General features: G+C 45.6%; 1 protein-coding gene across 1 annotated transcript in view; it reads right to left on the bottom strand.

Moving 5' to 3' along the window:
* LOC135400237 (sine oculis-binding protein homolog) overlaps nucleotides 1-26,932 on the bottom strand; it is a 162,536-nt gene that overhangs the window by 35,226 nt on the left and 100,378 nt on the right. The window contains exon 2 of the mRNA XM_064632011.1: nucleotides 22,338-22,545. Within this exon, the coding sequence (XP_064488081.1) occupies nucleotides 22,338-22,545 (208 nt within the window). The remainder of the gene's footprint in view (nucleotides 1-22,337; nucleotides 22,546-26,932) is intronic.

Below are 26,932 nucleotides of genomic sequence, written 5' to 3'. Positions count from 1 at the left end.
CCAATCTTGCACTCAGTAGCTAAACGTCTATACCTGGGCCTTGTTTCAGCATCGTACGTCGCTCTGTTCGGCCCATAGTTCTGTACTTGAGACATTTTCGCCGCCGTACTTGGCGGAGTTGGCGTTTCGTCGGTCTGCTTCGCCACAGCGTTGCCAGTAGGTTTAAATTTGCATTTTTTCGGGAGCTATAAGGTCTATGTGAGAAATTTTTGCGGCATTTTACTCCTGAGGACGTACACAATTCAGGGCACACGAAACATGAGGTTCCACCTCGACTGCTTTATAGTACCTTTAAGACAACATCGAAACATCCGCTTCGTTTTGTTACAATTGTTATGTTGAGCCCGCACAAATTATAAATACAGTCACCTATTTTACTGTTGCTCCAGTAGGTCGCGGTTGTAAGGGATTATCATATTACTGTGGTGTGCATGGAACACGCGTGGACTAGAGACGGCCGTCACAGTGACCTCTACGTCATTGCTTCAGTCCAACTCGTGGCGGAACAGAAGAACAGATTGGTTTGCTGAAAGGGTTGCCATTGTTGACAGAAGGTTAAAAAAGTAATCGATTACTCAGTAATTGATTACCGAAAATTGTAATCAGATTACTTGGAAAATTACTTGCTCACAAAATTAATTGATTACGTTAAAAAATTACTGAAAAAAGTAATGGATTACTAGTAACGCAATTACTAGTAACGCGTTACGTACAACTCTGCATACAAGTGAGTGACGGGCGAGTGCTACACTCTCAAAAATGAACTTCACCGCATAGCACGCTCCTAGCCAACCATAATCTCGAATGACATCGTTATCTGACCTGGTTTGTTGAAAGCAGGGGGCGTACGCCTTTTTTGTGACCCTTACGGTGTTCATGCAGAGAAGTTCGTTTCTAAGAGTGCTATATGTGATGGGGTGGTGCAACGCGGACGCCACATTTCGCTGTACGGGCACAGTATTGCCACATTCGTGGACTTCAAAGTCGTTGAAGTCGGCATCATTTGTCACGCGTACCTATACGTCCGGTTCGCGAAAGGGGCAATCGATTATTCGGGCTTCACGTAACTTATTTTATCTCGTTAATTATATTTGGGATTCTCTCGCTCTTTTTTTGCTCGTCCCTCGCAAAACGTGCTCACGTATTAGGCGTCTCTAGGATCCGACGAGTAAAAATGAAAAAAAAATATAGAAAAAAAACGCGGACGCCGATGAAAAATACGAAGCAAAGAAGGCTCCACAACCCAAGCCGCAGCTGGCGGACGCCCCTTTGAAACAACAAAGCGCTCTCCCCCTGTAACTCAACGCCGTTGGGGGCGTGAACGGAGCGCCACGCCCTCGTGTTACACGACGGCTCCCTCCCCCCTTTCTCCTTACGGCTCTTAGACTAGCCGTTCTTTTTCGGGAATTTTACGGAATTCGCAGTTTAACAATTTCCTCCCGCAGAACTTCACCGTGCACGCAGGAAGAAGAAGGAAAAGAAAATGGATTTCGCAGCAAAACGCAACGCCATATACAGTCTCGGGCAGCAGCTGAGTCGTGAGCGGATTTTAATTCCGCATTTTGGATTAACTCCGGATTATGCGCATTTAACGCACTAAAAAGACACGATTTAGGCGTCTAAAAAGCCGCTAAAAGAGACCCAAAAGGGCACGAATTTTCTCGGAATAGGCACGATCAATATTGCACCACCAGCACTACGAGCGACGCCGTCATCAGCCTTGGTTGCTTTACGGTAACATATACCACTCTATCGCGTTCACTTATATGACAATTGCTGCTCAGAAACAATATGCTCGCATTATAACTGCTGAAGTCGTCCTCCGGTTGCACTGCAAAGTTTCCACACAGCCAGTGAGAGAGAGAGAAATAGGAAGAAAAATAGTATGGAGATTCTGGCGTCCAGAAAACCGCTCTGATCGCATGGCAATCCTTATTTTGGAATTGAACTACAAGCATTGTGCACGCGTCTCTTATTGAAAGCATGAAGAGAGTAGAAAACAAGTATCATTTCAATGTGTTTCGGCGTGAAATTCTGTCGCCTATCACTACGAATGGGCCGAGAACGACCTTACGACATCCACCGATATGATGGTGCGTGCCTGTATATACGAACACGGATACTCGCGAGAGATATCGCCGGGAACAGAAGGAGCGTCATCACCAGAGCTGTAAATTAGCTAACTACCAGTAATTGAGCTACCGTAAGAAATTACCTTTTGTGTAACAGATTCCTGGAAACCAACTACTTTGTAAAACGTGCATCTGGAGTGTAATTTAATTATATTTTCGAGTAACTTAATTGTATTCTGAGGAAAGTTACTTCTACCATCGAATTTCCGTACCAGTGTTAGGTCCTGGGGTGGAACGTTACAGAGTGTTTCTAATCAGAACTTAAAAGATGTCCTGCCGTTAAGAACAAATTTATCAGCGTCATCAGCTTGACTACCAAGCGAGTGAGTATATGTGGGTTGTTTCAGAAGTTTCTTTTCGACAAGTACTACACTCTGTTCCAATGTTTTACATACGGTCACCTCGAACATGAGTAACGGGAAGTAATTGAGAAGTAACTGAATGACATTTCACGAGTAACTGTAACTGAGGTACATTTCACTCTAAGTAACTTTTCCTGCAACGTAGTTACTTTTAATGTCATGCAGCTGTAGCATAATTGCACGTTTTGAGTAACTTATACAGCGCTGGTCACGACTAAGCATTGGATTTTCTTCTTTTTCATTCCGTGTTAACGCCCCGAAGCAAATGTGGCTATGAGGCGTACAGATGTGGATAGATGGAGAGAGGACAGCAGGAAGTATAGCGGGGGACAGGGGGTTAGTATGCGTCCTGGGCCGACTTCAGGGGGATCTGTGCCGACATTCGTCTGAAAAGTCGGATATATTCGTCAATTGCCAGGAAACCGCGTGCGCTGATGTCCCTCCTCGAATCAGAAGCGATAACTGAGTGATTTGGCGCAATGGTCGTTGCAGTGCGCGTTATGCTATGTTAGGAGTGTGAAGTAATGGAAACTTCTTAAAAACAACTACGGCTTATGTGCAAAAAGCACGTGATGTAATTGCGCCTGAACAGCACGAATGCTCAAATTATTTTTTTTAAAGTTGCGTTTACTCGGATTACATTTCTTAAAAATTACATTTAAAGTAGCTAAGTCTCTCTAACCCGATATAGCCGTATCTAGCTGAGCTCGAAAAAGTGACTCTATTTCAGTATCTATACTTTCAGAACCTGTGACTATAACATAGTTACTTTGCTGAAATAACTTACCCATGACCGGCGATATCCTTCATGTCTTATAGCAAAGCGAGTCCTGCCGAAAATTAAGTGAATCTTTCACGTGAGCACTTCGGGCTCTCGCAAAGGATTTGATGACCTAACTCGACGGTTGCGCTCGAAAAAAAAAAAAAAAAAAGTACATATACGAAAAAACGAAAACAACAAAAGCGAGCGAGAAAAAAAAAGAAAAAAAAAGAAGAACGCGAAGGGGAATCAGCATATAAAGAGAGAGCGCACAGGGGGTGTGGTCGAAAGAGGCGTGGACGGTCGGCCGTCGAGAGGAACAGCCCGCTGCTCACGACTTCGAGTGCGTCGATGCTGGTCGGCAGTCATTTTTTATGAGCTGCCTAATGAGTGCGGATCATTCGATACTCCGGTGGGAGGAGAAGTGTTCTTCACATGCGGGTTATGTTGCCAGGGCTTTCATTTTGTTTTTTGTTTTTTTTTTTCTTCTTCTCCCTCTCAGACAGGGCATTTGAAGCGACTCCAAAGGTCATCTAACGCGCCCCCGCCCCCCCGCAGCAACGCACAAAAATGAAGACGGCCGCCGCCGCATAGGTTAATGAATGTTCGGCCAAAGTGTGGGCCACAGCAACATCCGCCAACGGGTCTATAGGACTTGGTGACGTAAACATTGCCTCGAGTGTGGTGTAAAACACAGGACGCGACGAACACACGACAGACTCACAGTCTGTCGCGCGTTTGTCGCGTCCTGTTTTACCTCAAACTCGAGGCAATGTTAACGTCATCAAGTCAACATCATCTAGCTTGCCTACTCCTGTCATTTTCAAGGGTCTAGCACGCATGCATGAACACGTTAGGGTCTGCGGCTGCGTTCCAGAGTTTCCGAGAACAAAGAATAGAGGACGATTCAAATCGAAGAATGAAAGGGAAATTTTCGAGGCCTTTTTGATAATGAAGTATGGGTCTGATAAATGTGTTAGTGAGCCGTCGATATCGCTAACAAGGGAAGAGTTTGGGTTCTTGGAATGCAGACTAAAAGCTGGAGTTGAGTAGTTAGATCCGGTTGTTCCTCGTGTTTTTATGGCCCCCACGTGTGTTCCGTTTTTGCCCCCTTTTTTTCCCCTCTACACCATTGGTTATAAATGTGCTTGTGTAGCTCAGTAAAAACTTGTTGATAGTGGAGCCTCTGTTTGTGTGTCTTCTTGTGTCGTTGTCCCTGTTTTTGACTGCTCCTTGTTCTCCGGGTCTAGCACGTTTCGGTAGAAGACATTTCGGTTCGGGACATTCTGGGTTCTGATGTCTCGGTACACTGACGTTTCGATACACGGATATCTTGGAACACGGATATCTCGGTATAAGAATTATCGGGTGGGGGAAATATTTTCAACTCCGGTTCTCCGTCTGCGTACCGTGACGAATCCGGCTTTGAATGACACCATTTAACAAACTTTCCTTCGTTTGTTTATTTGGACTTGGTGGCAGGGTACAAGTTGCTTAGACACGCCGTCTTCCGCGAGGGACGTTAAATACGGGGTGCCGTGTGGTGAGTTTTCGTCGCACGTTAAAGAACCCTCAGGTGGGCAAAAGCAATCCACTGACCGACCGCTGTGGCGTCGCTCATGATCTCAGTTGTCTCGCGACCTAAACCCCAAATTATTTAATTATTTGGTTGTAGAGAAAGCGCACGGAGCGCTGCCTTCAAACCGTCACTGAAGCAGTGTTTCCGATTCCGTGTCCAATAACTTGACTTTTTGTGTGATGAAACACCCCACCGTGACAAAATAAAGTTGTTGTTGATGATGACGATTTTTTGTTTCTGTTTCCCCGTCCGTTTCCAGAGAATTTTCGGTGTTGCTTTTCGTTACCGCAGCAAAATTTCTTTTAAACACTTTAAAGGACTTTAGAGGACTTTAAAGACGACTGAAAACGTCGGGGACCTAATACACTAATCTAATTAAACAAAATGTTAAAAAAGATGGACAAGAAGCATTACGAAAGATGAATTCTGTTTCCGTTACGTGGTGCCACACTTCTACTTGGTTTCCGTCTCGGTTTGTAGGAATGAAAACGAAAATAATTCTGTTTCTGTTTCTAACTTCGTTTGACTGCGGAATTCGAGAGCTAACGTTTTCCGTTTCTGTTACCGTTTCCGGTAACCAAACCTGGTTTTAACCCCGCGAAAGATCTTCAGGAGTGAAGTACATGCACGCTGCATCAAGCAGGTGGGCTGTAACGAAATGACTGCGTGTACCGAAACGGCCATATACCGAGGTGTTTGTAATCTCGAAAATCCCGTACCGAAACGTCCGTATCCATCCGCGCCAACAGCGGAGCTTGTAATCATTTCATGATTAAAAGTGATATTATCTTTCTTTTTTTTTGCTCGGTGTCAGTGCCGCGATGTGACTGTTGCAACGAGCAGTGCTGAGACGTTCACATGTGGCGAGAAGCCGGCCTCGGTAGCTCAGTCGGTAACGTGTTTGCTTGCTGAGCTCAAGATCGCGGGTTGAATCCCGGCCGAGGACGGTAGCGATGTGAGGGAAGGCAAACATTGCTTCCATCACCGTGTGTCAGAGATTTCCGGCGCAACTGTTGCCGACATCCGTTCCGTCTGGAAAGTCTACCGGAGAACACTTACGGTCCGTACACTTTCGGTGCGCGTAAACTGGTTGCGAAATCTACGCACGCAAAAGTCCTCCCACTAAAAATAAATAAATTACCTAACCGCTTAATTAAGTCCTTACAGGATGTTTATTTTTATAAAAAAATCTTTGAGAGCAATTGAGTTATAGGACCCGGCTGACGTCCTGTCGAGGAAAGTATGTAACTACAAGATGACTAATTACCTAAAGTTCGTTAATTAACTCGTTAATTAGGGGATTTGGTGCAAAAGCGAGATCGCAGGATGAGATACTGTCCTCGTTGAAAGTCATTCCAGCACGTCTAGTAAATCCTGAAACACGCACGTGCGTTAAAATATCCATCCCCGAATTTTGTTATGCAAATGAGCCGAAACCCACGAGCGGTAACGCAGGGAGCACAGCGCTCATATCACGTCACAGGGCCACGTGATTGGGAGCGACGGAGATGATTGGAGTATAGGTGACGATCTGATGGCCAGATAAACCGCTTTCCGACCCAGATAAGCCTCCGTCGGCTTATCTGGCCATTATTGATGATGCGCTCTTGAGGCGCGCTTTTTCGGTTTGAGCTCATTTGCATACCGAAATTCAGCGATGGATATTTCACTGCACACACTCTTTTCCGGATTTTTAAAAGATGGAATGACTTTCAACGAGGATCTCTCCCGTTCTACTATCTCGCTTTTGTCCAAAATTCCCAAATTAAAGAGTTAAATAATGAATTTGAAGTAATTAGTCATCTTGTAGTTAGATACGGTCTTCCAGAGGATGTCCCCCTCACCGTATAACTCAACTGCAAAACGGACAACTGTGCTGATCTCGTAGCTTTTTTATGAACATTCTGCAAAGGAGAAAATAAACACCCTGTATATTAACAAGTATGTAGACAGATTCTCACTGAAGACAACGTTCGTCACGTGCCGCACATCTTAAGTCCAAACAACAACCTGTAATCAGTTCTCATGTTAGTTGGTACAAGATGTACACGTGACTGTGGAATTCTTATTTCCCTTCTTTCTTATAATACGTCGAAATGGGAAACAAAACAAAAAAAAAAACACTGTCTAGGAGCCCGCGATGACGGAGTAAAAAATATAATATTAAAACGGTTACGAGGAACTATAAGGTCCATTCAAACGACAACTTTCGTGCAAGAGATTGTACTTCTACAGGTTGCACTTGTTCACCTGAAAAAGTGCAGCCTCTTGCACGAAAGTTCTCGTTCGAATAAACCTGAGTTGCGCCTAACCGTTTTAATATTAAGTTTATATATATATATATATATATATATATATAATACTAAGAAATATATCCTACGTGACCTCGGACTGACTGGCGTGCAATCAAAATGCAGTAATTTTGCGAGTGTGGACTTTACGCTGGATAATACAGTTATACTTTCTGATTTGAGCAGACAGCCGGACGTACGTTTTCGTGACAACCAACACAAACGTAAAGTGCCACGAAAAGGTGTACGCGACTGTTCAAGAAATCAGGAGAGCCGTTCGGAGTGATGGCTCGCAAGCGCGATGTACAGTGTGACATACCTGGGTAAAATTACTTCTAAAACGTAATTAAATTATATTACTCATTACTCCAGTTAGAATTTAATCAAATTACATTGCTCATTATTGGAACTGAAATGTCATGAAATTACATTACAATTACTACGAAAAAGTAATGACATTACAAGGTCATTACTGCGAGTTTAATCGTAACGATATTGAGGATGTGGAAATTCACTGTCAGACAACACTACGTTGTAAAAACGAAACATATTTTATTCTGTGCCGATTGCGCGTGTCACCGTTCATAGTGGGCGTTGGAATTCTTTTAACTCGCCAGTCGGCAACTCTCTTTCTGCCAAGTGCCGACACAGAACACACACTCGATTCTTTTGTAAAAAGTAATGAGTAATGTCATTAAAATTGCTGCCCAAATGTAATTAAATTACATTACAAATTACGTAATGTGAAAAGTAATGCATTACATTACAAATTACCGGAAAAAGTAATTCATTACTGTAATTTCATTACAGTAATGGCATAACTACCCAGGTATGCAGTGTGAGAGGTAACAAGGAAAATAAATCGCAGGGAAAAAAGCACCAAAAGTGGCCTGAAAACACTGTAGTCAAATGTGTCCAGCGGTAAAAATTGGGTCCTCTTGCATGTGCAATGCGGGGGAGACAGCTATCACCGAGCGTTGCGCCCCAGGAGTTCCTGATCATGCAGGCCGCTTTATTCTAAGAAACAACGGAATAAATGCACCCAAATCAGCCACAATGACACCCGAGGGCAATGAAACAACAATCATTGTCATTTTGGAAGACCTTTAAAAGCCTTAGGGATGCTAGGTTCCCCAGTTTCTTTTTATTTTCTTCTTTTTTCAGGGGACTTTTTTTTCCGGGACATTTCTTCAGGGGGCATTATTCCCGGGGGCATTTTCTTCGCGGTCATTTTTTCCTGGGTCCGATCGAGATGGCTTACAAGTCGAGCCGCCTCTCCGATTCACGCTTTTTCCAAAGCTAGATGTCGCCGCACGCTGCACCTTGTGACGCCGTCCACGTCCGAATTCGCAAATAGTCCCCATCGCGCGCGCGCGTGTGTGTGTGTATGTGTCCAATTTAGAAGTGACGCGTAATTCTTCTGTGTTTTTTTTATGTGTCACTGTTGCTGTTGTTTTTTAGTCACTGTCGTTTGTACTCGCTGGGACAACCCAAGTTTTTGTAAACCTTTGCAATTTTGAATACCTCGATAGTGCGCGCGTATCAGCTGTAATCCTTTAGTTGACTGCGGCACACTAATGGCGGTACTCTGCCCGCACACGAGGGTGATTGCCAATTTATTGTTGCATTATCTTATTTCCACAAACGGATGGTGGTGTAGGGGCACATTAGAACAGCACCCACCGGGTGCTGTATATACACACACACACAGAGACAGAGAGAATGATAAAATGAAGCTGTTGGCAACCATGAGTCTGAGCGGTACGTATTCCATGGCCAATTGAATGAGTGATGTAATGAGTAATAGACAGATTATTTCGTGCGATCAAATCTCGCCGCAGAGGCCAGTTTCTGGAAGGCTGACAACTTGACGTAGCTTCACTCCCGAAAGAGATCTTTCCTCGCACGTTGACAACTCCTCCATATCTTTAGTCCCAAAGCATTTTTGTAAAGTATGTATCTTTCGTATGCAGCACTCGTTCATGGTTTCTACATTTATGTCACACAGGCGCTCGTTTATCTTTTTCTTCCTTTTTGATGGGTGAAGCCCACGACCCCGCAAATAAAAAGAAAACGTAGTCCCGCTAAATACACATGGTAACATTATTTACTCTTTAGTTGGGAGCAATAACCGATTATGTAGTTTCGTCACGCCCATAGATGGATAGGTAACAAGGGCGTGACGGGGATAAAGGTGATAGAGTGCCGTTCTATGATACAGCAAAGCGTAAAGAGGTAGTTTTGTCTAGAATAGGTGGTTTGACGTCTGGCCAGAACAGAAACCGGAAGTTCCTGACAGTTAGGTCACACCCGGGAAACCGGAAGTGATGAAAGATGAAAGTCACTGAAAAGCCTCAGAACATCAGTTCTCTCATGTTAAACCGGAAGTGGCTGCGTACTTAATTCAGCACGTATATTTTGCACGGTGAACATAAAGTAGCAACTTGCTACTTTACTTGCTACTTATGGGACGGAAATGGCAACTCAAAGACACCAGTTGACGATAACTCAACGAGTAGGCGGTGGTGGGAGTCAAACCCAGTTAAGCTACGCCGACATCACGTTCTTCGTGAACGTACCAAGGTCTCGTTCATGAAGACACACTCATTCACTCTGGCCCCGTTCTCTCCTACTTTTTCGTCCATGCACACCCACGTTCGCGCACAGGCGAACAAACCGAGGCAGACGGCAGGCCTGCACTTTTCAGACAGCACTTCACCTAGCCAACCGTCATCCCGAGTGACACCGTCCCCCCCCCCCCCCGATTTGCTGAAAACGGGGGGGCGTACGCCATTTTTTGCCTCATTACGTTACTATTCGCTGCACTCGTGACGCTCCTATCGGAAATGACACGTTCCATTTTTATTTTTATTCGGAGTTTCTTTTCGAAGTGGTTCCGGCGCGGAGGCGTCAGAACTCCCTTGCCACAGGGAAGGAGCTCAGTTTTGTCTTCTTCCTTTTTCTTTCCTTTCCTTTCTTCTTCTTTTCCTTTTCTTCTTTTTATTTCCATTTTCTTTTCTTTTTCCTTTCTCTTTTTCTTTTCTTCTCTTTTCTTCATTTTGGAATAGCAAGCCGACCTTTCCTTTCTTTTTTTTTCTGAATAAACATATCCCCCATCCACCAACCCCGAGCTGAAGTTCAAAGGATCGGCACATCAAGAACCTTCCTCATATGAAATATATACAAATGTTAATGACATAAAAAGTAAAAAAAACAAATAAAACGAACTAAAGTAACCTCGTGGAGCAGTATTATTTACAATATGCTGCTATAAAAAGCAGCTTCACCTTACTGTATTGACTTAGTTAAGCGGGGTGTTGCTTAGACACGCCGCGTCGAGAGATATCGGCGCACGCTAAAAAATCATCAGATTGGCAAAATTAATCCACACAGACCGACCACTGTGACGTCGCACATGATGATAATTGTCTTACGACATAAAGCCATTAATTATCATTAGTTACTTAGGCAATGGCCAGACTTTCTTTATACAGTGAACCCTCGTTATTATGACCATGGTCGTTGCCGAAAATTTTGGTCATAACGCGGAATTGTCATATTAACGGGGGGGGGGATTTGCAGAGGTTTCACTGCGTTGTTCCACAGGAGTATGGTCGTAAAGCGCGTATGTCAGATTATCGGGGGTCATATTAACGAGGGTTCACTGTATCTCATTCACACGGAGTGAATTAGAAAAAAAATACTAGTAAATACTACTAAATACTAGTAAATAGATTCGTGCCAAGTTACAGATTCCTCTCACTGAGAAAACATCACCTGGAGTAGTCAACATTCATGCTGATGAACGTGCAAATTCTGTAAAAATATGCCGTATAAGATAATACCAGGCACCCCGTCCCGTCTCCATGATGAAAGGGGGCAGGCATGATCCCCACAGCCCGAACTCAAGGGATCGCCGTCGCCCCCATTTCCCCCCACCTTCCGGCACCCCTGTTCCCGCGCCATCACAAAGCACGGGTAGCCACTTTGAAGATTCGGAAACAATTCACCTTTGTTCGTGGCACGTCCGGGGCCTGGAAGTGACTCACGTACTCTGGCGGCAAAATACGAGAGATCGGGTTACCGTGAGTAGTGCTTCCCATGCATCTGTATAGCGAACGACGGGAAGCGATAAATTTCGAGAGGTCGAACCAACGTTTGTGGTGTTTGCAACGTGAGCCTTATGAGGGGAAGGTATCATTTGCGACTGAAAAAACAAAGCTATGATTGGGGAGTTGGGTGAAAAAAATGGGGTAGCTTGGAGGTGAATTCTGCAGCGGACGGAGAACTCAAGTCGAGCGTCTTGGCTGTGCGATGTACACGTGTTTCTATTGATCGCCGTGTATAATAAGCGTGTCGTTGAGTACCGAGGACTCAATCTACTTTCTGCGAAGTTAACCGAAAGCATCCACTGGGGATTCGTTCGTGACAGGTTCGGGTCTGGACTGTCCTCTTAAGTGCGAAGACCTCCTCGAGCCCTTGCACGCTAAGCTCACTGAACGCTTGGATGACATGTCTGCGAGTTCGATGACATTGTGACGTGACATGCAACTTCCGATTATTTGAGAACAGATAGCAAGCGAACCCAAAGAGAGTCGGCTGAGGCGGCAGGGGAAGTACAGAACAAAGAAGACGAAGAAAAATCGAAGTGGTAGGATTCGTTTTCTTTTTCTTTCTTTTTTTTTTTTTTTTTTTCATGCGACTCGTATATCATCCAGTGTATGCTACGAAAACTACCAAACTACCATAGGCTTCCGCTTATTTAGTTTTACGGAAACTCAGCGTGTGTGTATCGCCGTCTATATTGCTACATAAAAATCGGAATTTTTTTTATTCGATTGAGTACATTGTATTCCGACAAAATATTCATGTGCTGGCTGTTCTATGCAAGCAGCGGAATGGCTGTTTGAATAAGGCGAACCGCTAAAAAAAGAACGACTCCGCGGCGCTTCCCACCGCTAACGTTATACTCGGAATACAGCGCGATCCTACTGCTAGGGGTTACATTAGGATATTTTCAAAAAAATGTCGAATATGCAAAAAGACGTTCGGCGGGTGTTCCTCGAAAACCAGAAGCCCAGCCCTTGTTATGAACTATGAACGGGCTATACCGACGAGCCACGTTTTTTCCCGCTCAGGTGGCAAACGAATTCGTGTAATTTGCTGTCCGTCGAAACACTCGAAAGAAAGGGAAAACATGCATTTCAACTTCGCTGATGATTATGGCGATTGTGACTCCACCTATGATAGAGCTGCTGGGCTTCGTGTCCCAACGAGTACCATTGATTGATTGCGCGGACAAATCCACGCCCGTTTCAGTCACGCCATTCACTCGTACGAGACTTCCTGCCCCGAAATTATCCTCGTTTCTCTTCACGGGTCGATCAGAGACTGACAAAAAAGTACTTTCCCAACGAAAGTCTTGCGAGTACGTGGGAAGCTTTCAATAGTTCACAGTGTTCAAGATAGGTGGCGGAATGATTATGAGTGTGTGGCGCCCTCTCTCGCGTCATTGAAACATTGAGAGCGAACTTCGCTGGTTAGTTAGTTTTGCACGATTGTGTGCCCGTTGCCCGCTACCCGAATTAGACTAAGCTAGGCGCAGAAAGTAAAACATGCAGATATTGGATCGTAGCTCAAGCAACTACTCCTAGATAAGAGGAACCGGTTACTATACCGAAAGTTAAGTTATGGAGTAGCGCTCACCGCTACTCAAGTGAAAGTAGCACAGTAGCAAAGTAGCAGCAGTGCCAGTCGATCCAGAACCGCAACCGCATAAGAATTCCCTGAAAAAAAAAAAAGCGCGCGAGAGAGAGAGAATAGGGTGAGGGGCCATTAACAATGTTACAGCTACGTTACAATTACGCCAGACCAGCTTTGCGTATCATGGGTGACATATGTGTCTAAAGCTGAAATAACAATGCCCCCCTGTTGGGGGTGCGCCACAAACAAAACCATGGAATGTCACAAAATATTTAGGGGAGTGCGTAAGGGGTGTGGGGAGGGGGCCCTGATAAATCACCGCACCTAACAGCATCGTTGGCATAGCCAGTTGTGGCGGCGCCAGTGAGCCAAAAACGGTTGTTAGCACAGGTGTGAAGTAATTAAGATACCGCAATTAACTGTCGGGAGTAATTAATCAGTAATCACTATACCTAAATGCTGTCAAAAGTGCGCGTAACTGCAATTTAATTAGATTTTGCCCGTAACTTGCATTCAGGGGCAGTTACTTTTGAGCGTGGTTTAATGGCTCTGTTGTAAATTTCTGTCTGTGGCATTACCTCTTTTCAAAGGCTCGTCGTTGTCGGCCTCGCAGAGGTGGGCAACGTCACGACTGACGCCCTGGGGGAATGTGCGTCCTGTACGCTCCCTGAGGGACGCTCGCCTCGAAGCAAATATGGAGGACATGTGCATCTGTGGATCGCGTCGCGCGGTTCAAGCGTTACCCTCACGTTGTTATTCCCGTAGTGACGGCGCGACGAATTCGGGACTGGGATCACCACCTTGAGCTGTACGACGTGTGAATTCAAAGAAAGACACTGCTTGTCGAAGTTATGTGTGCATGAACACTACAGACTATACTGAACATCGGGAGGAGCACGGACAATCCTGGCTTCCCTTGTCCACCCACCCAGTGATTGTTACAATCTGGCCGTTTTAGTACAACACGTACACACATAGGGAGACGATGATGAGATGGGTACAAATCATATCCACTGTACCCGACAGTTTAACAACATGGGAGCACAATATTGACACGAAGTTCGGAAGCCAAACGCAAGCGGAACAAGAGATACCAAAGTAGCAGACGACAGCCGCCGGAAGCGGAAAGGACGCGCGGTCCGGCGCATGCGCTTTTGCCTCGTTCTACGAGGAATCGGGCCGAATCCCCTTCGAGCCTCCCTACGGCCAGCCCTTTGCTTAGCGCGTGCACGTTTACGTTCGACCTAAGCGTTGCTTCAGTTCACGCTACAAAATGATCGCCACATCGCTATCATTACTATCTCGCCCATCGCTTCGGTTAACAACTTTGTTAGTCATAGTTACTGTCTTCTTCTGCTATGGGTGTATTCTTGCCGTAACGGTGTCAGATACAATCCAGTGAAATTCGTCGTAATGCCGTGGCCAGCACGCGGCGGCAGCAGATGTCCCCGCGCCGTGTATCCGTTGACCGGCATATGCAGTATGTTCACCTCTGGCAAAGACCAACACAGCCAAGCAATGTCATAAACCACCGCAACTTATGGTCAGCTTAGGAACCATCCGAGCTGTCGCGGCGCTTTCGTTTGGTTATCACATGGTGACCGACGACAACGGCCAAGGCCGCGCCCGCCGTCGTTTAAGGTGTATCACCGCACGGCGTACAGTTCATCATTCTGCATCTCTGCACAGTCCCAATTCTCCACTCTGAGAGTGGCAACGCGTGTCGATATTCAGCGGGCACTTCCAAGTCGTCCATTATTCACCTCTCGACAGGGAGAAAGCAACAGAAAAGAAAAAAGAAAACCGAGCAGCGCTGACCTCAATAGAAGCGCGGTAGCTCCTTTGAACCGTAATGACGTCACTGATGACGTTTTCTTCTCCTCCTCCTCCTCCTCGTTTGACCCCAGGGAGCGGGTCGAGCGGGAACATGCGCTGGGCGATGTTCGAGTAAGTTTTTAATGCGTTAGCATTAGAAGTGACAAAATGGAAAAGTTTGTATGTGTGTGTGTGTGATGGTGGAGCCTCAGCGTGGCAGATACAAGTGGAAATGTAAAGGCTATATAAGAAGGTAAATGTAAACGAAGGTAAATGATATGAAATTGGAGTAGTTGAAGGTAATTAAGAGTAAGAGGTAAGAATAATTAAAGGTAATCACGGGTAATTAAATGTGATTAAAGCAAGAAAGTTGAGCTTAAAGGTTGATCAAATTGGCTCACATATAGTAATTGAAAGTGTCGAACCGGAAGTCAGGTATAGGCCGGAGGAGGACAACCGGAAGTCAAGTTAGACCGGAAGTGGAGAACCGGAAGTCGGGTTTAGACCGAACGTGGACAACCGGAGGTGGACCCCCGGAAGTCAAGTATAGACCGGAAAAGGCACTTCATGCTGAGGCATTTCTCTCACATTTAGCGCTAAATCGCCAGTGATTTTTTTTTTCTGTGAAAAATATATACGAATGAAATGAAACATTGTAACAAAGACCGTGCAGCTTGGTACACAATGCTGCGAGACGCGACGCGACACACAAAAGACGAGACAGACGATGTCCCAACTGAATGACAACAAATGAATTGAAATACATCAAGGTAACCGAAATATTAGCAAAAAAAAAAAAAAAAACAGGAAGCTCTGATAGGTAAAGGCACGCCGTTTGGATGAAAGGGGAGAGGGGGAAACCTCGCGGGGTGTAGGCTCGTTTTTCGGTTATCTTGATGTATTTCGATTCATTTGTTGTCATTCAGTAAACAGAGGTTGAAAGTTGCGATATCTTCTGTCTCCTCTTCTGTGTGTTGCGTCGCGCCTGACAGCACAAATGTAAAATATTTGTAAAAGTGCAGAGAAAATTTGTGTACTAATCATCAAGTGAAGGTACAGGTCCCGACAAAAGTTTACGGAACACTGGAGTGGTGTATATAGTCACCTGAGCGACACGGTTGCTGCAAACAGGAGCAGATAGGCTTACAAACAGGTGACCGGGTACGCGACGCACCTCTCAGTAAGTGTGTCCACTCCCGTTCGCCGCTAGGGCGTCGCTCAGATCAAGAAATACGTCGCTCTGGTGTTCCGTAAACTTTTGCCGGGATCTGTACCTGCCTTCACAACGCGTTTTCTGAGCTCCGTTCAGGCAGATGGTTGCCTTCACTATACGGACACACTGCCTTTACTCCACGGAGCCCAGAGCCAATGTGACTAAAAGATTAACCTGTACTAGGCTCTGCTGTCATACCGCCAAAGCCCAGATGGCTAGGTGCTTAGGTCCCACGGAAGTAAGGGATGTAGGACAGACTACTTTTAACCGCGGAGCGCTCAATTCTGTAACAGCTGGACTGTGTAAGATAGTGAATAGCACGACAGGTTGAAGGACGTTATAATAAGTGTAACGGTCAAATCATGTACAATGAGCCACACGATACAACCCAAAATATTACTGTTACTTCCCACCCGCTTCCGCTTGGTCCGCCACATGGCGGCATGGGTCTCTAGAGCTATCGATCATACTGCGGAATCTCTATGTGATATTAACATCCCTTTCATTTATATGTTTTTTTCTTTTTTTTTCTTTTTTGCGCAAGGCTCTCACTGAATCGTCGGCGTTCTCTGGATGGCCTGGTACTCTTTCTGCAAGACATCTGGGAAACAGCGTACTTATTGTTCTGACTCGTTGGGTTATTGTGCTCTCTCGTATGCCACTACCGAGCATAAAAAAGCATAATTAGGGCCTATCGTTTTCGGAGACTATATTTCTGAAACCTCCCAAAACGCGAAAAAAAAAACGAGCGCAAAACCAAATTACAGTAATGCGAGCTTCAATTTGCTCATTACATCGTATATGACAACAGGATATATTCTCTTTTCCACCTATCTTCGTCCTGCTCAATAATACATCGGAAAATATAATCGCTGGAAACCGAGAAATCCTAATTATGAACGTACTTCGCTGAAAGACTCAGTCCGCAAAATATAAATACCGCAGTGAACATTAGGCGCTTCCACGAATTCTCCAAAGAACACGCAAAACTTGCTATAGTTTCGGATTCTGCAAGCGTAGATTACGTCATGGAGATCTCTTACGTCAGTCTCATAGCAACAGTGGGCGCGGCTTCCCTATCTCCGCTCTCCCCAAAGGGGCGACCTTCACACCCTATTTTTGTAACTACACCCCAGCTGTCGCTCATTGCAAAATCACCATCTTGTCCAGGTCGCACGTCATAGGCAACGTCATTGTTAGGTCATCTGACCTTGTTCGTATGTCGCTTTAGCGCTTGCCGATATTCCTGTTAACACGAAACAAAGCTGTAAACGCGTTTTGTCAGCGTAGATTTTGCTGTGCGACATGGTGGCCTATTCCACCGAAGGTAATCCCAGGTTATCCTCGATAAACGTAAAAGTGGTGCTTCGCACCGATGTGAGCCTGCATTGCAGGTTTCACAGCAAAGACGGTGATAGAAACGGAGAAAATGGGCACCGCAGATACCGAAACTCCTGCGGCTCTGACGTCACAGACCTTAATGCCGCCAGTGAGGCAGCGCACGAGAAGTCACGTGCTTACGGCTGCCAATGGGAATGGACGCAACTCGGAGGTCTGTAACGTAACTGCAACTTCGTGTACTTAGTATATAGGATATATCGCAAACGATCGGAAAGAGGTATGAATTCTACGACAATATATATGAAGTGGCTCATCCTGACAAAGAAATGAAACGCACCAAACTTATACACTGTCGGGCACGACTGACATCTGCAATTTCGTCTGCCACAGCCTAGCCATCCATAGTGGACATCGCGGGTGCCGGCACATTCCGAGAGTATTCGGCTCTATGAAACGGATCTTTAAATGAAAGATACCCAGAGACCGTTTTCTTCCCGCTCGTCACGCGAGAATGGCGGGGTTCCGAAAACCCGAACAAGAAACGACAGAACTTCCCCGCATAGCACGCTCTTATATAGCCAACCGTCATCCCGAATGACACTGTTCTCTCCCGCGATTTGTTCAAAACAGGAGGCATACAACTTTTTGTGACAGCTGCGCAGTTATGTTAAGTGTCACAAAGAGGCGTACGCTTTCCACATATCTATAAGGAATGGAGTAGAATGGAAATAGAAACGTAGGTCGCACTGGTGGGACCAGCTGTTCCAGGACGCTTGACGTGTGAAAGCACTAAATGATTTAAAGGATTATATCAGTACGTATGTCCTTGAGGTAGGTCGTCAGTGCACAGAACGCAGGTTGCTGGTGCTGCTTTGACCAGCTCCCCAGTACCTTCTCAACACTAAAAGGTCGGTTGACAAGTTTCGCAAGGGCGTCCTTAAGTGTTCGCCGACTAGAGTCGAAGCGTCGGCAGGAGACCAGCACGTGCTCCGTGTTCTCCGCAGTTCCGCAAGTTGAACAGTTCGGCGATCCAACGAAGGAATGCTGTTGCGAACGGGACGTTAAGTCGCAAGCGATGGATGCCGGACTCTAACGGCCTTGGCATCCTCGATGGAAGGCAGTAGGTGAAGTTGGGGTCGATTCACGCGAGCAACGAGTGATTCGCGACGTCGCCTGTCCACATGGTTTTAGAGAGGCGATTACGTAAGGAGGCGAGCAAGTACTTTGCGTCACATTGCGTGAAGTAGGTTTTATGAGTAGGTCTCTTATGTCCACATATAAGAAGAAAAAGGAGCGGCACCGGTTTGTGGCAACTCTCTCTGAGAGTGCATCATCAGGTACAAGGTTAAAATCGGGGCTGGTTGGTGATACATTCTAGATTGGTTAAAAACCCCAGTGCAGGGGAAGACGATAAAGGACAAACGCGAGACAACACACGCACTGACTGACAACCAAAAATTTTAGTTGCGGAAACAATGCGCGATTACAAACACTTACCCCTTTCACCCCCTTCCTCCTCTCGAACAACCTGGAACTTTCTTGCTGGATTAGCTTGATCGCATAGCATCGCAATAGCTTAATCGCAGATAACCCGGCGAGGAAAACTTTGAAAGTCCCAGATTGTTGGACATGAGGAGGGGGACCGTGAGAGGGTTGAATGTTCATAAGCGTTCATTGTTTCCACAAATTAAAAAAAATTTGGTTGGCAGTCAGTATTAGAGGGTTTTAGTGTACCGTACGCTATCGCCTTTGCGTACGGAAGGGATAGCGTTGATGGTTCTGCGCACGCCTATAACATAAAAGAGAGCTTCGCGCAGTGCGCAGAACCACCACGCTATCCCTTACGTACGCAAAGGAGATAGCGTACATTGCAGTAAAACTCACTATTGTCTCGTGTTTGCCGTTTATTGTCTTCCCCTGCACTGGGGATTTTAAGGATTTTGGACATCATCAGATGTCGATTAAACAGTCTCAGAACAGGCCACCCACTGCACATAATGATAGCCTTATCACGTCATCTGATTTGAGGAGAGAGAGTCATTCTTGTGACCATTCCCATAAGCGCGAGTGTCCCCGCGCCCTTTGCTCTTATCAAATCGAGGGAGATAATCGTTCGGAATAATGGTGGCAGTGGCACCATACGAGCTCTGTTTTTACAGTGTACGTTGTCACGGTACGACAAATGTTTGTTTGTTTGTAAAAAAAGAGGAGAACAAATTTTTGTATATTGTGTATTGTATTAGGTAAATAGCGCCCGCTTAATACACAAATAATGGTGTATTGGGTGCTATTTACTGCATATTTTTCTCGATGTTTATAGGTATCCTGTAAAGCGGCAGACAGGAACTTTATGTTGACAGCGCTGTTTAACGGTATGCTGCTTGTAAGCTCAGCCCAACAAGTTCCACACGTGACAGAGAAAACTTAATATTCTTAATTTGCCAACAAAATTGCGGTAAAACGGCTTGTGGCGACGTCTCGTGGGAAACAACCACAGGGGTGGCATCCAATGTATTGCTCCGTAGACGAAAGCGTGCTGGGCAAACGCAATGCATCCTGGACAGGTCCTGGTCGCACGTCACAGCAAACGTCGAGGCACACGTGACCTTAAAGATGGCGGCGCCCGTGATTGGCAGCCAAACCGTTTGTAAACAATGCGGTTGTTGTTTCTGCGCAACGTTTTGGATGTCCTTCGATCACGGTAATTATTTTTATCCGATAATCTCGCAGTAAAACGCGAATTTTTACACATAAGGCCTCGTACTGTTGACGACTTCCAAAGATGTGATGACGAACAAGCGTTAAGACTCACTGAGCCGATGCGATGTACTTAAACTAAGGAGAAATGGGCTACGATGTTGCGGAAGAAGCACCGCATAGTTTACGCTGGCAAAATACGTTCCTCCCTTGGCGTTATGACGACGGAAATTTGTCGGTAAGCGGCAAAACGACATGTAAACAAAGTCACGTGACCTCAAAATGACGTTTTCTATGACGTGCGACCAGGACTAGATGGCAGTTTTGCCAAAAGCACCCGCTTGAGGTAGTTACAACAATGGCGGGTTTGTTTCACCATGGGCGTCGGAACAGGGGGAGCAGGGGGAGCGGCTGCTCCCCTTCATTTACAAATGAGGTAGCACGGCTCCCCCAGTCAAAGGCCACTGCCACAGGGCGACAAGTTCTTGCGCAAATTTTCGTTTAAACCACTTTTTTTTACGAGTTAAGTTTGAGAAGAGTTAAAGATAACTGGCAATGAAATCTTCGTTCCGTACCGCGGCTCCCACTCAGACATGCATATCATGTTCCTTCTGTTGCGTCTTCCATTATTGGAGCTGCTGCGCTGGCAACAAGCTAAAAAAAAAATATATCCTTGACTGCAAAAAAAGAAAAAGAAACCGGGCTCTCGCGGCTAGTAGCGCTCGTTTATCTTTTTTGTTTGTGAAGTATGTGTAAAAGATGTGTAAATTATGTTTATAATTATATTACCGTTATCTTCCTACTGACATATTCATACACATTACTTCTGCAATGTTCGTTTAGGTCTGCTGTACAAGTATGCACAGGTCGTAATATGTCTGGAGCAAGTTTTGAAATTCTGTACCACCCCTGCATCGCCTACATGGTCCCTCAAGGCAAACAAACAAAGAAGATAATGATGATGATGTTAATGATAGCTTTTTTTTGGATCCCCCAGTGAAAAAATAGTTCCGACGCCACTGGTTTCACCCCTGTGGAAGCAACCACCAATTCGACAAGCAACAGTAATCTATGTTCACGACTGATTGCTTGGTCCTGGTGGCTACGTAGCCGATACCGACGCCAACTTCGTTCGTTTTAGACCCAGTGTTATGCGCATGCAATGTAGTTTTGCCGCCGTAGTTGACGAGCAAGGCGCAGTTGGTGACCCCTTCGACGCAATGCTGCCCGTAATATTAAATTGTAATTTTCTAAAGAAAACGAAAGCGCAGTTGTGACGAAAATTGTGACGGAACAGTCTTAGGCTATCGAACAGATACATTTTCTGACATTGCGCGTTTACTGCTTTAACATAATGTGTTACCTTTCGTTTGTAAGCCTCGTGGTAAATCACGCGGGGAAGGAATGTCGACTTTGGCGGTTGAAGCAGGCGTTCCACCTTGGGAACGCATATGTATGTCGCATTGTAAATGAAAGTTAAATTTCAGTACCGAGAATGAGGGAGTTGACACATGTGGCGACCCATTCGCGAACAGGGAAAAGTCGGACACTCCTTGGGAGTACCGTATACGGAGCCCCAGTTCCCTCTGAACTCAGTCATGCAATCTCATTCTTCTGTGCCCCACTCTCACCCTCAACGCATTAACCTCGTGCTTTCCTTTTAAAGTCATCTTCTGTGATCCATCTCATCATTCTTTCACCGTTTGTTAGTCATCTTTTTTTCTTCTGTCATCTTTGTCTTTGATCCACCTCGTCCTTCTTTCATCGTTTGTTGGTTTTTTCGCTATTTCCGAATTCTTTTTCTTTTTATTTATTTCTTATTTCTTAATTCTCTTTATTTATTTATTTATTATTCCTTCCTATTTCTTTCTTTCTTTAATTCTTATCTTTTCTGTTTACAGTGAACTCTCGTTATTATGACCATGGTCGTTCCCGAAAATTTTGGTCATAATGCGGAATTGTCATATTAACGGGGGGGGGGGATTTGCAGAGGTTTCACTAAATTGTTCCCAAGCAGTATGGTCGTAAAGCGCGTATGTCAGATTATCGGGGGTCATATTAACGAGGGTTCACTGTATTTAGTTATTATTATTTCTTATTTCTGGAATAGCAAGCCGACGTCTCGTTTGGCTGACCTCTCCCCCGTTTTTTTCTCATTTTCGTCTAATAAACATATCCTCCCCCCCCATTTCCCAATGTACAATAAGTGGAAACTATATACGGAATTTGGGCACTCATCATGTAGTCAACGTCGGAGAAAAATGAAAGCTGTAGGGCAAGGGATGGACGGCGGTGTGAGAAGTTCGTGAGGTGCTTGGGCGACGATTCGTTTCGTCTCGTTCTGTCGGAACCGAGGTGTTGTTTTTCAATATGAAGTATTTGCCGTCACCGAGGACAATCTGGGTACTCAGCACAAAAGGGCACAGTAAGGGAAATGGACGTACCAATCTCAGCCTTCGGACTCTTGGGGTCGTTCTCTGGACTGGCGACCCGCAGTCGAGCGTCGGGAAGGAATCCGTCCTCGGCCCCACTCCCGCCTTCGGAGCTGGAAGCGGCCAAGTGGTTGAAGTTTAAACCCTGAGTGTCGTGACTGTCCACCTTGTCGTATCCGTACCAGCCCAGGAGTTCGTTCATTGTAGTTTCTGCATAATCCTGCACAATTACAAGAAGGGAGACTTGGATCATCACATAAGTGTACGTAGCAGACAGATTCAACACACCCCCAATACATTCTTAGAGTGATTCCTTCCATTTACCGAGGGAGCCGTTAGGGATTTCTTTATCACATCACCATCACCACCACCATCACTTCGCAACGAAATCGATTTCAAGCTTGCGTTATTTCCACAATCATTGGCGTGAACACCGTTATCAAATATCTCAGTTAAAAACGAAATAGGAATCACAGCCCATAGAAACGATTTTTTTGAAATTTATGAAGGCGCTGGCTCTGAGCGACCTGTGTTGAACAAAGCGATTTGGGAGCTGCACTGCGCGGCTGCAGGTCATCGTGCATTCTTTCACATGCCGCCGGCCTTCTGTTTGTTCTACATCTTATAGTTCTGGTGTTAATTATGGATGAATGAGCTTAAAGAGGGATGGGTCGAGTTGTCGCATCAAAGAGGGTTGCAACAAATCAATTTTTACGTCGCGGTTGCCCCTTATGCCTCTTTCCCGAGAGACGAAAGACGACGTCGCCAGTGCGAGGCAACACCGTTAAAGAGGCGAGAAATCAACCCATAGCCGAATTTCTTCTGATCATTTCGCAATTAGGATCTTCGACATCAGTTTCACGAGGCACGTCATATGCATGAGCTAGGGATATGCGAATGATGAAAAGTTTAATTGAATTACGAAAAGTTTAAGCGCGTAAAGCAGTTCCTATGCTGTTACCCGATGCTCCGCAGCCGACGTAACGTCGCGCGTGCGCCCAAAGACAATCCAATCGGGTGTGCATGCTCAGCCCTTATATTTCTTGCTGTGGTACTGAACACAGTCCAGATAAATACGAAAATATGTAGATCGTAGATCAGGCTCTGAGGGAAGCAGTTGGCGGCGGTTCTTTCCAAACGAGGAGTTCCGTAGAGTTGGCTGATGGGCAGAGGGTGCAACGTTCGCGAGACTGGGTCGTGCTCGAGTTTGTCAGTCAACACGCCAAAGGTGTGTGTGTGTGAAAATCAGACACATGAATCACACTGTAGTGGATTGGATTGGATTGGAAAAAGAAAGAAAAATATGGAGAGGTTAGTCCCGACCCAGTCAGAACTGGCTACTCCAAAACGCGTTTGTGAGTGAAAAACAAAAGAAAGGAAAAGGTTAGCTACGAAAAATAGAAATAGTATTCAAACGCATATGTATCGTTTCACCGGAAGAGATGTGATGCGACGCGACCGCCACGTACCCTTTTGGCATGCGTCGCGACGTCACCCACGCCGTTTCATTCGAAGAAGGAGGAAAGGGAAATTCTTGCGTCCTCCTCTCCACTGCCGAGATTTCGGTGCACGTTCATGAACCCTCAGGTGCGCCAGAGTAATCCACAGACCGATCACTGTAGCATCGCTCATTATCATTGTTGTCTCGTGACGGAAAAGCCACGAATGATCAATTATTACCTCTCCTATGCTCAGTTTCGTTTCCGTCAGTTTGATATTTGAGCAGAATCAAGAAGAAGCAAGAAGAAAACAAAGTTTATGGCGGGTATTGGAGGACTATTTTGCACCAAACGCGTTGTATAACGATTATTGTTACGATCGTTGCGAAGCCTTCCGTTAAACATATCTTCCTACGCACATCTCGCCTCGTTTATCACCATCATTGTCACCGTCTTCTTACGTAGTGTTACCCACTTTGAGACATAAGAACAAATGAAGGGTTCTTTCGTGACTGATAGGTTTGTTTTCAGCTTTATTTTGAGTCCCTATGTTCTGACGTATATTAGAGACGCAGAAACGACAACGTAATATCCACACCTGGGAGAGCGCATCACTATGGCATTTCGTATTTTTTGGTGCGTCATTTATTTTATTTTATTTTTGCATACTTCAAGGGTCCTTCCGGGACCATTTGTTCGTTGTACTTTTAGGGCACGTAGTGTAGAACGAAGTAACATGCAACGCAATAAAACGAGACCAGGGTACTGATGCAACGGGAGATGACAACATATGTAAAACAGCATTTTGAATTTTACTTTGACGTGTGCGGATATCAGAGCCTCAGAGAGATTATTCCACGCAAGTACAGTAGGGGGGGGGGGGGAATGATTCAGAAAATCATAGTGAGCGAGGACCCTTAATCCTAGGTGGATAATCGAAGCGGTGTAAATTTGTGATGCGTGGCGGAAGCAGATGGGAAGATTTGAGCTGTAATAAAACAGGTTTTGCCGAAGGCATGTGGCCTTGATGCATTTCGCATTGTCCATAGATTGTTTACGCCATGTGCTTTTTCAGTCTACACTCTTAAAAATGACCTTCACCGCATAGCACGCTCCTAGCCAACCACGATCTCGAATGATATCGTTATCTGCCCTGGGGGCTTAATCGCTTCATCGTCGTTGCGCTCGTTATGAGCTAACGAGCGGCAGGAAATTCAAAAAGATGGGCACGTGACACATTGCTCGTGACGTATCCCACGCCCTCCACGTATCGCGCGAAGAGCGCCGTGCACGTGTTTTATGACGTGCACTTCTCGACGAGTGCCCCGCTTATCGTTAGCTGCTAATGCGTGCAAGTGATTAAGCCCCCAGATTTGTTAAAAACGGGAGGCGTACGCCTTTTTTGTGACACTTATGCTCTTCATAATTGTCACAAAAAAAAGCGTACGCCCCCAGTTTTCAACAAATCAGATAACGATATCATTCGAGATCATGGTTGACTAGGAGCGTGCTATGCGGTGAAGTTCATTTCTAAGGGTGTAGATAGACTGGTATGATACGGGTAATCCGAAAAATCAATCCGGTCGCACGGTTCTCCACACCGACTAATTTTGTAGCGAAGTAATGTTGGTACGGGTAAGGAACTTTCCAACGCTCGCCGTGGTTCCTTCAAGCCCCCTCCACCGAAGTTTCGTGATTGCCCATAGAGCTCGGCTACCAATACATAATCATAAGCATGTGCCCATAAACACACACACACCCTGATGCCGGAAGCTCGGCACCACACCCCTCCCCCAGAGATCGCTTTCTGATGCGATCACTGGTATGGACCGTATACAGGGTGTCCCAGAAAACGATGAAAGAAGAAAGTTACTGAAAAGGTTAGCCAGCTGTAAACTCTTAGAAATGAACTTCACCACATAGCAGGCTCCTAGCCACGGAGTAAGAAGACTAGGAGATGACACTGCCCATAGAAGGAAGCGCCGGCGCGCGACCAGAGAGTGTCACGTTGGGGAAGAGAAAAAAAGGCAGTTGCTGACTTTACGCGACAGATGGCACGGTGGCACTGTCTTCCATTTTGCGCTTATACATGGAAGGCTATGGGGAAACGATGCTTTTCGCGAGTCATACGGCAGCCTCTACGAACGAAGACAAACTGATGAACGTGAACGATGTTTGTCTTGGCAATAAAGGTCGCACTTGTCAACTACATAGCGCTTCCTGTTTAGCGAAAACAACGGAAAACAATTTCATTCTCTTGCCTCTCGGTTCTGTTGAGCAGACGACAGGAGCACGATGGTCGAGTAAGCGTTTCATCTTCTTCTTCTTTTCTAGCGTTTAATTCACGTGCTTTCACGTGTTTTAGTCACGCCGCCAGACAAGGGACAGTATCACGTGACCGCATGTTTCGAAAATTATGCGTCCTCGTGCAACAGATGGCACTGCGGGCCGGGCCGCGGAGCGCGCGCTCCTCGTACATTCTCTGGTCGCGGGAGAGAGTGAAGTTTCATCTCCTAGTCTTCTTACTCCGTGCTCCTAGCCAACCACCACCCCGAATGACAACGTTCTCGCCCCTGATTTGTTGAAAACGGGAGGCGGAGTCTATTCTGTGCCGTGCATAATGGGCACAAAATAGGCTCCGCCTCCCGTTTTCAACAAATCTAGAGCAAGAACGTTGTCATTCGGGATTATGGTTGACTAGCAGTGTGCTATGTGGTGAAGTTCATTTCTAAGAGTGTAGGACGCGAACCCACATCTCATCAGAACATCAGTTCTCTCTTGTCCCAGGAAACGTGTCATTGAATTATAATTTAAAAAACTACATCACCTAGAGTCATCCGGTCAATGGCATTTGTTCTTGCTTGGTTTTTGCCACCTCCTGATGTGAATGTCGTGTAACGTAAGTTTAATTTTGTACATTTTTGCGAGCTTAAGTCGGAAATTTGCCTAGTAAAGGTCACTTTTTTACCCCACCAATGTGAAGAGCGTGTCTAATTTACTCAAATTAATGGTAATTGACAGGGATATTAAGGAGCTATCCCATCGGAAAAAATAGCCGAACATAATGCTCTACGGAGGTCGCACAGAATAGCGCACGATGAATTTTTTTCAGCGCAATCTTTGTCAGTCCGACGAAAGGAGGTTGGAAACCCAGCCCACCCCGACATC

Source organism: Ornithodoros turicata, chromosome 7 (genome assembly GCF_037126465.1).
Source record: "Ornithodoros turicata isolate Travis chromosome 7, ASM3712646v1, whole genome shotgun sequence".
In the NCBI taxonomy this organism is placed as follows: domain Eukaryota; kingdom Metazoa; phylum Arthropoda; class Arachnida; order Ixodida; family Argasidae; genus Ornithodoros; species Ornithodoros turicata.
This window is presented reverse-complemented; position numbering and strand designations above follow the sequence as displayed.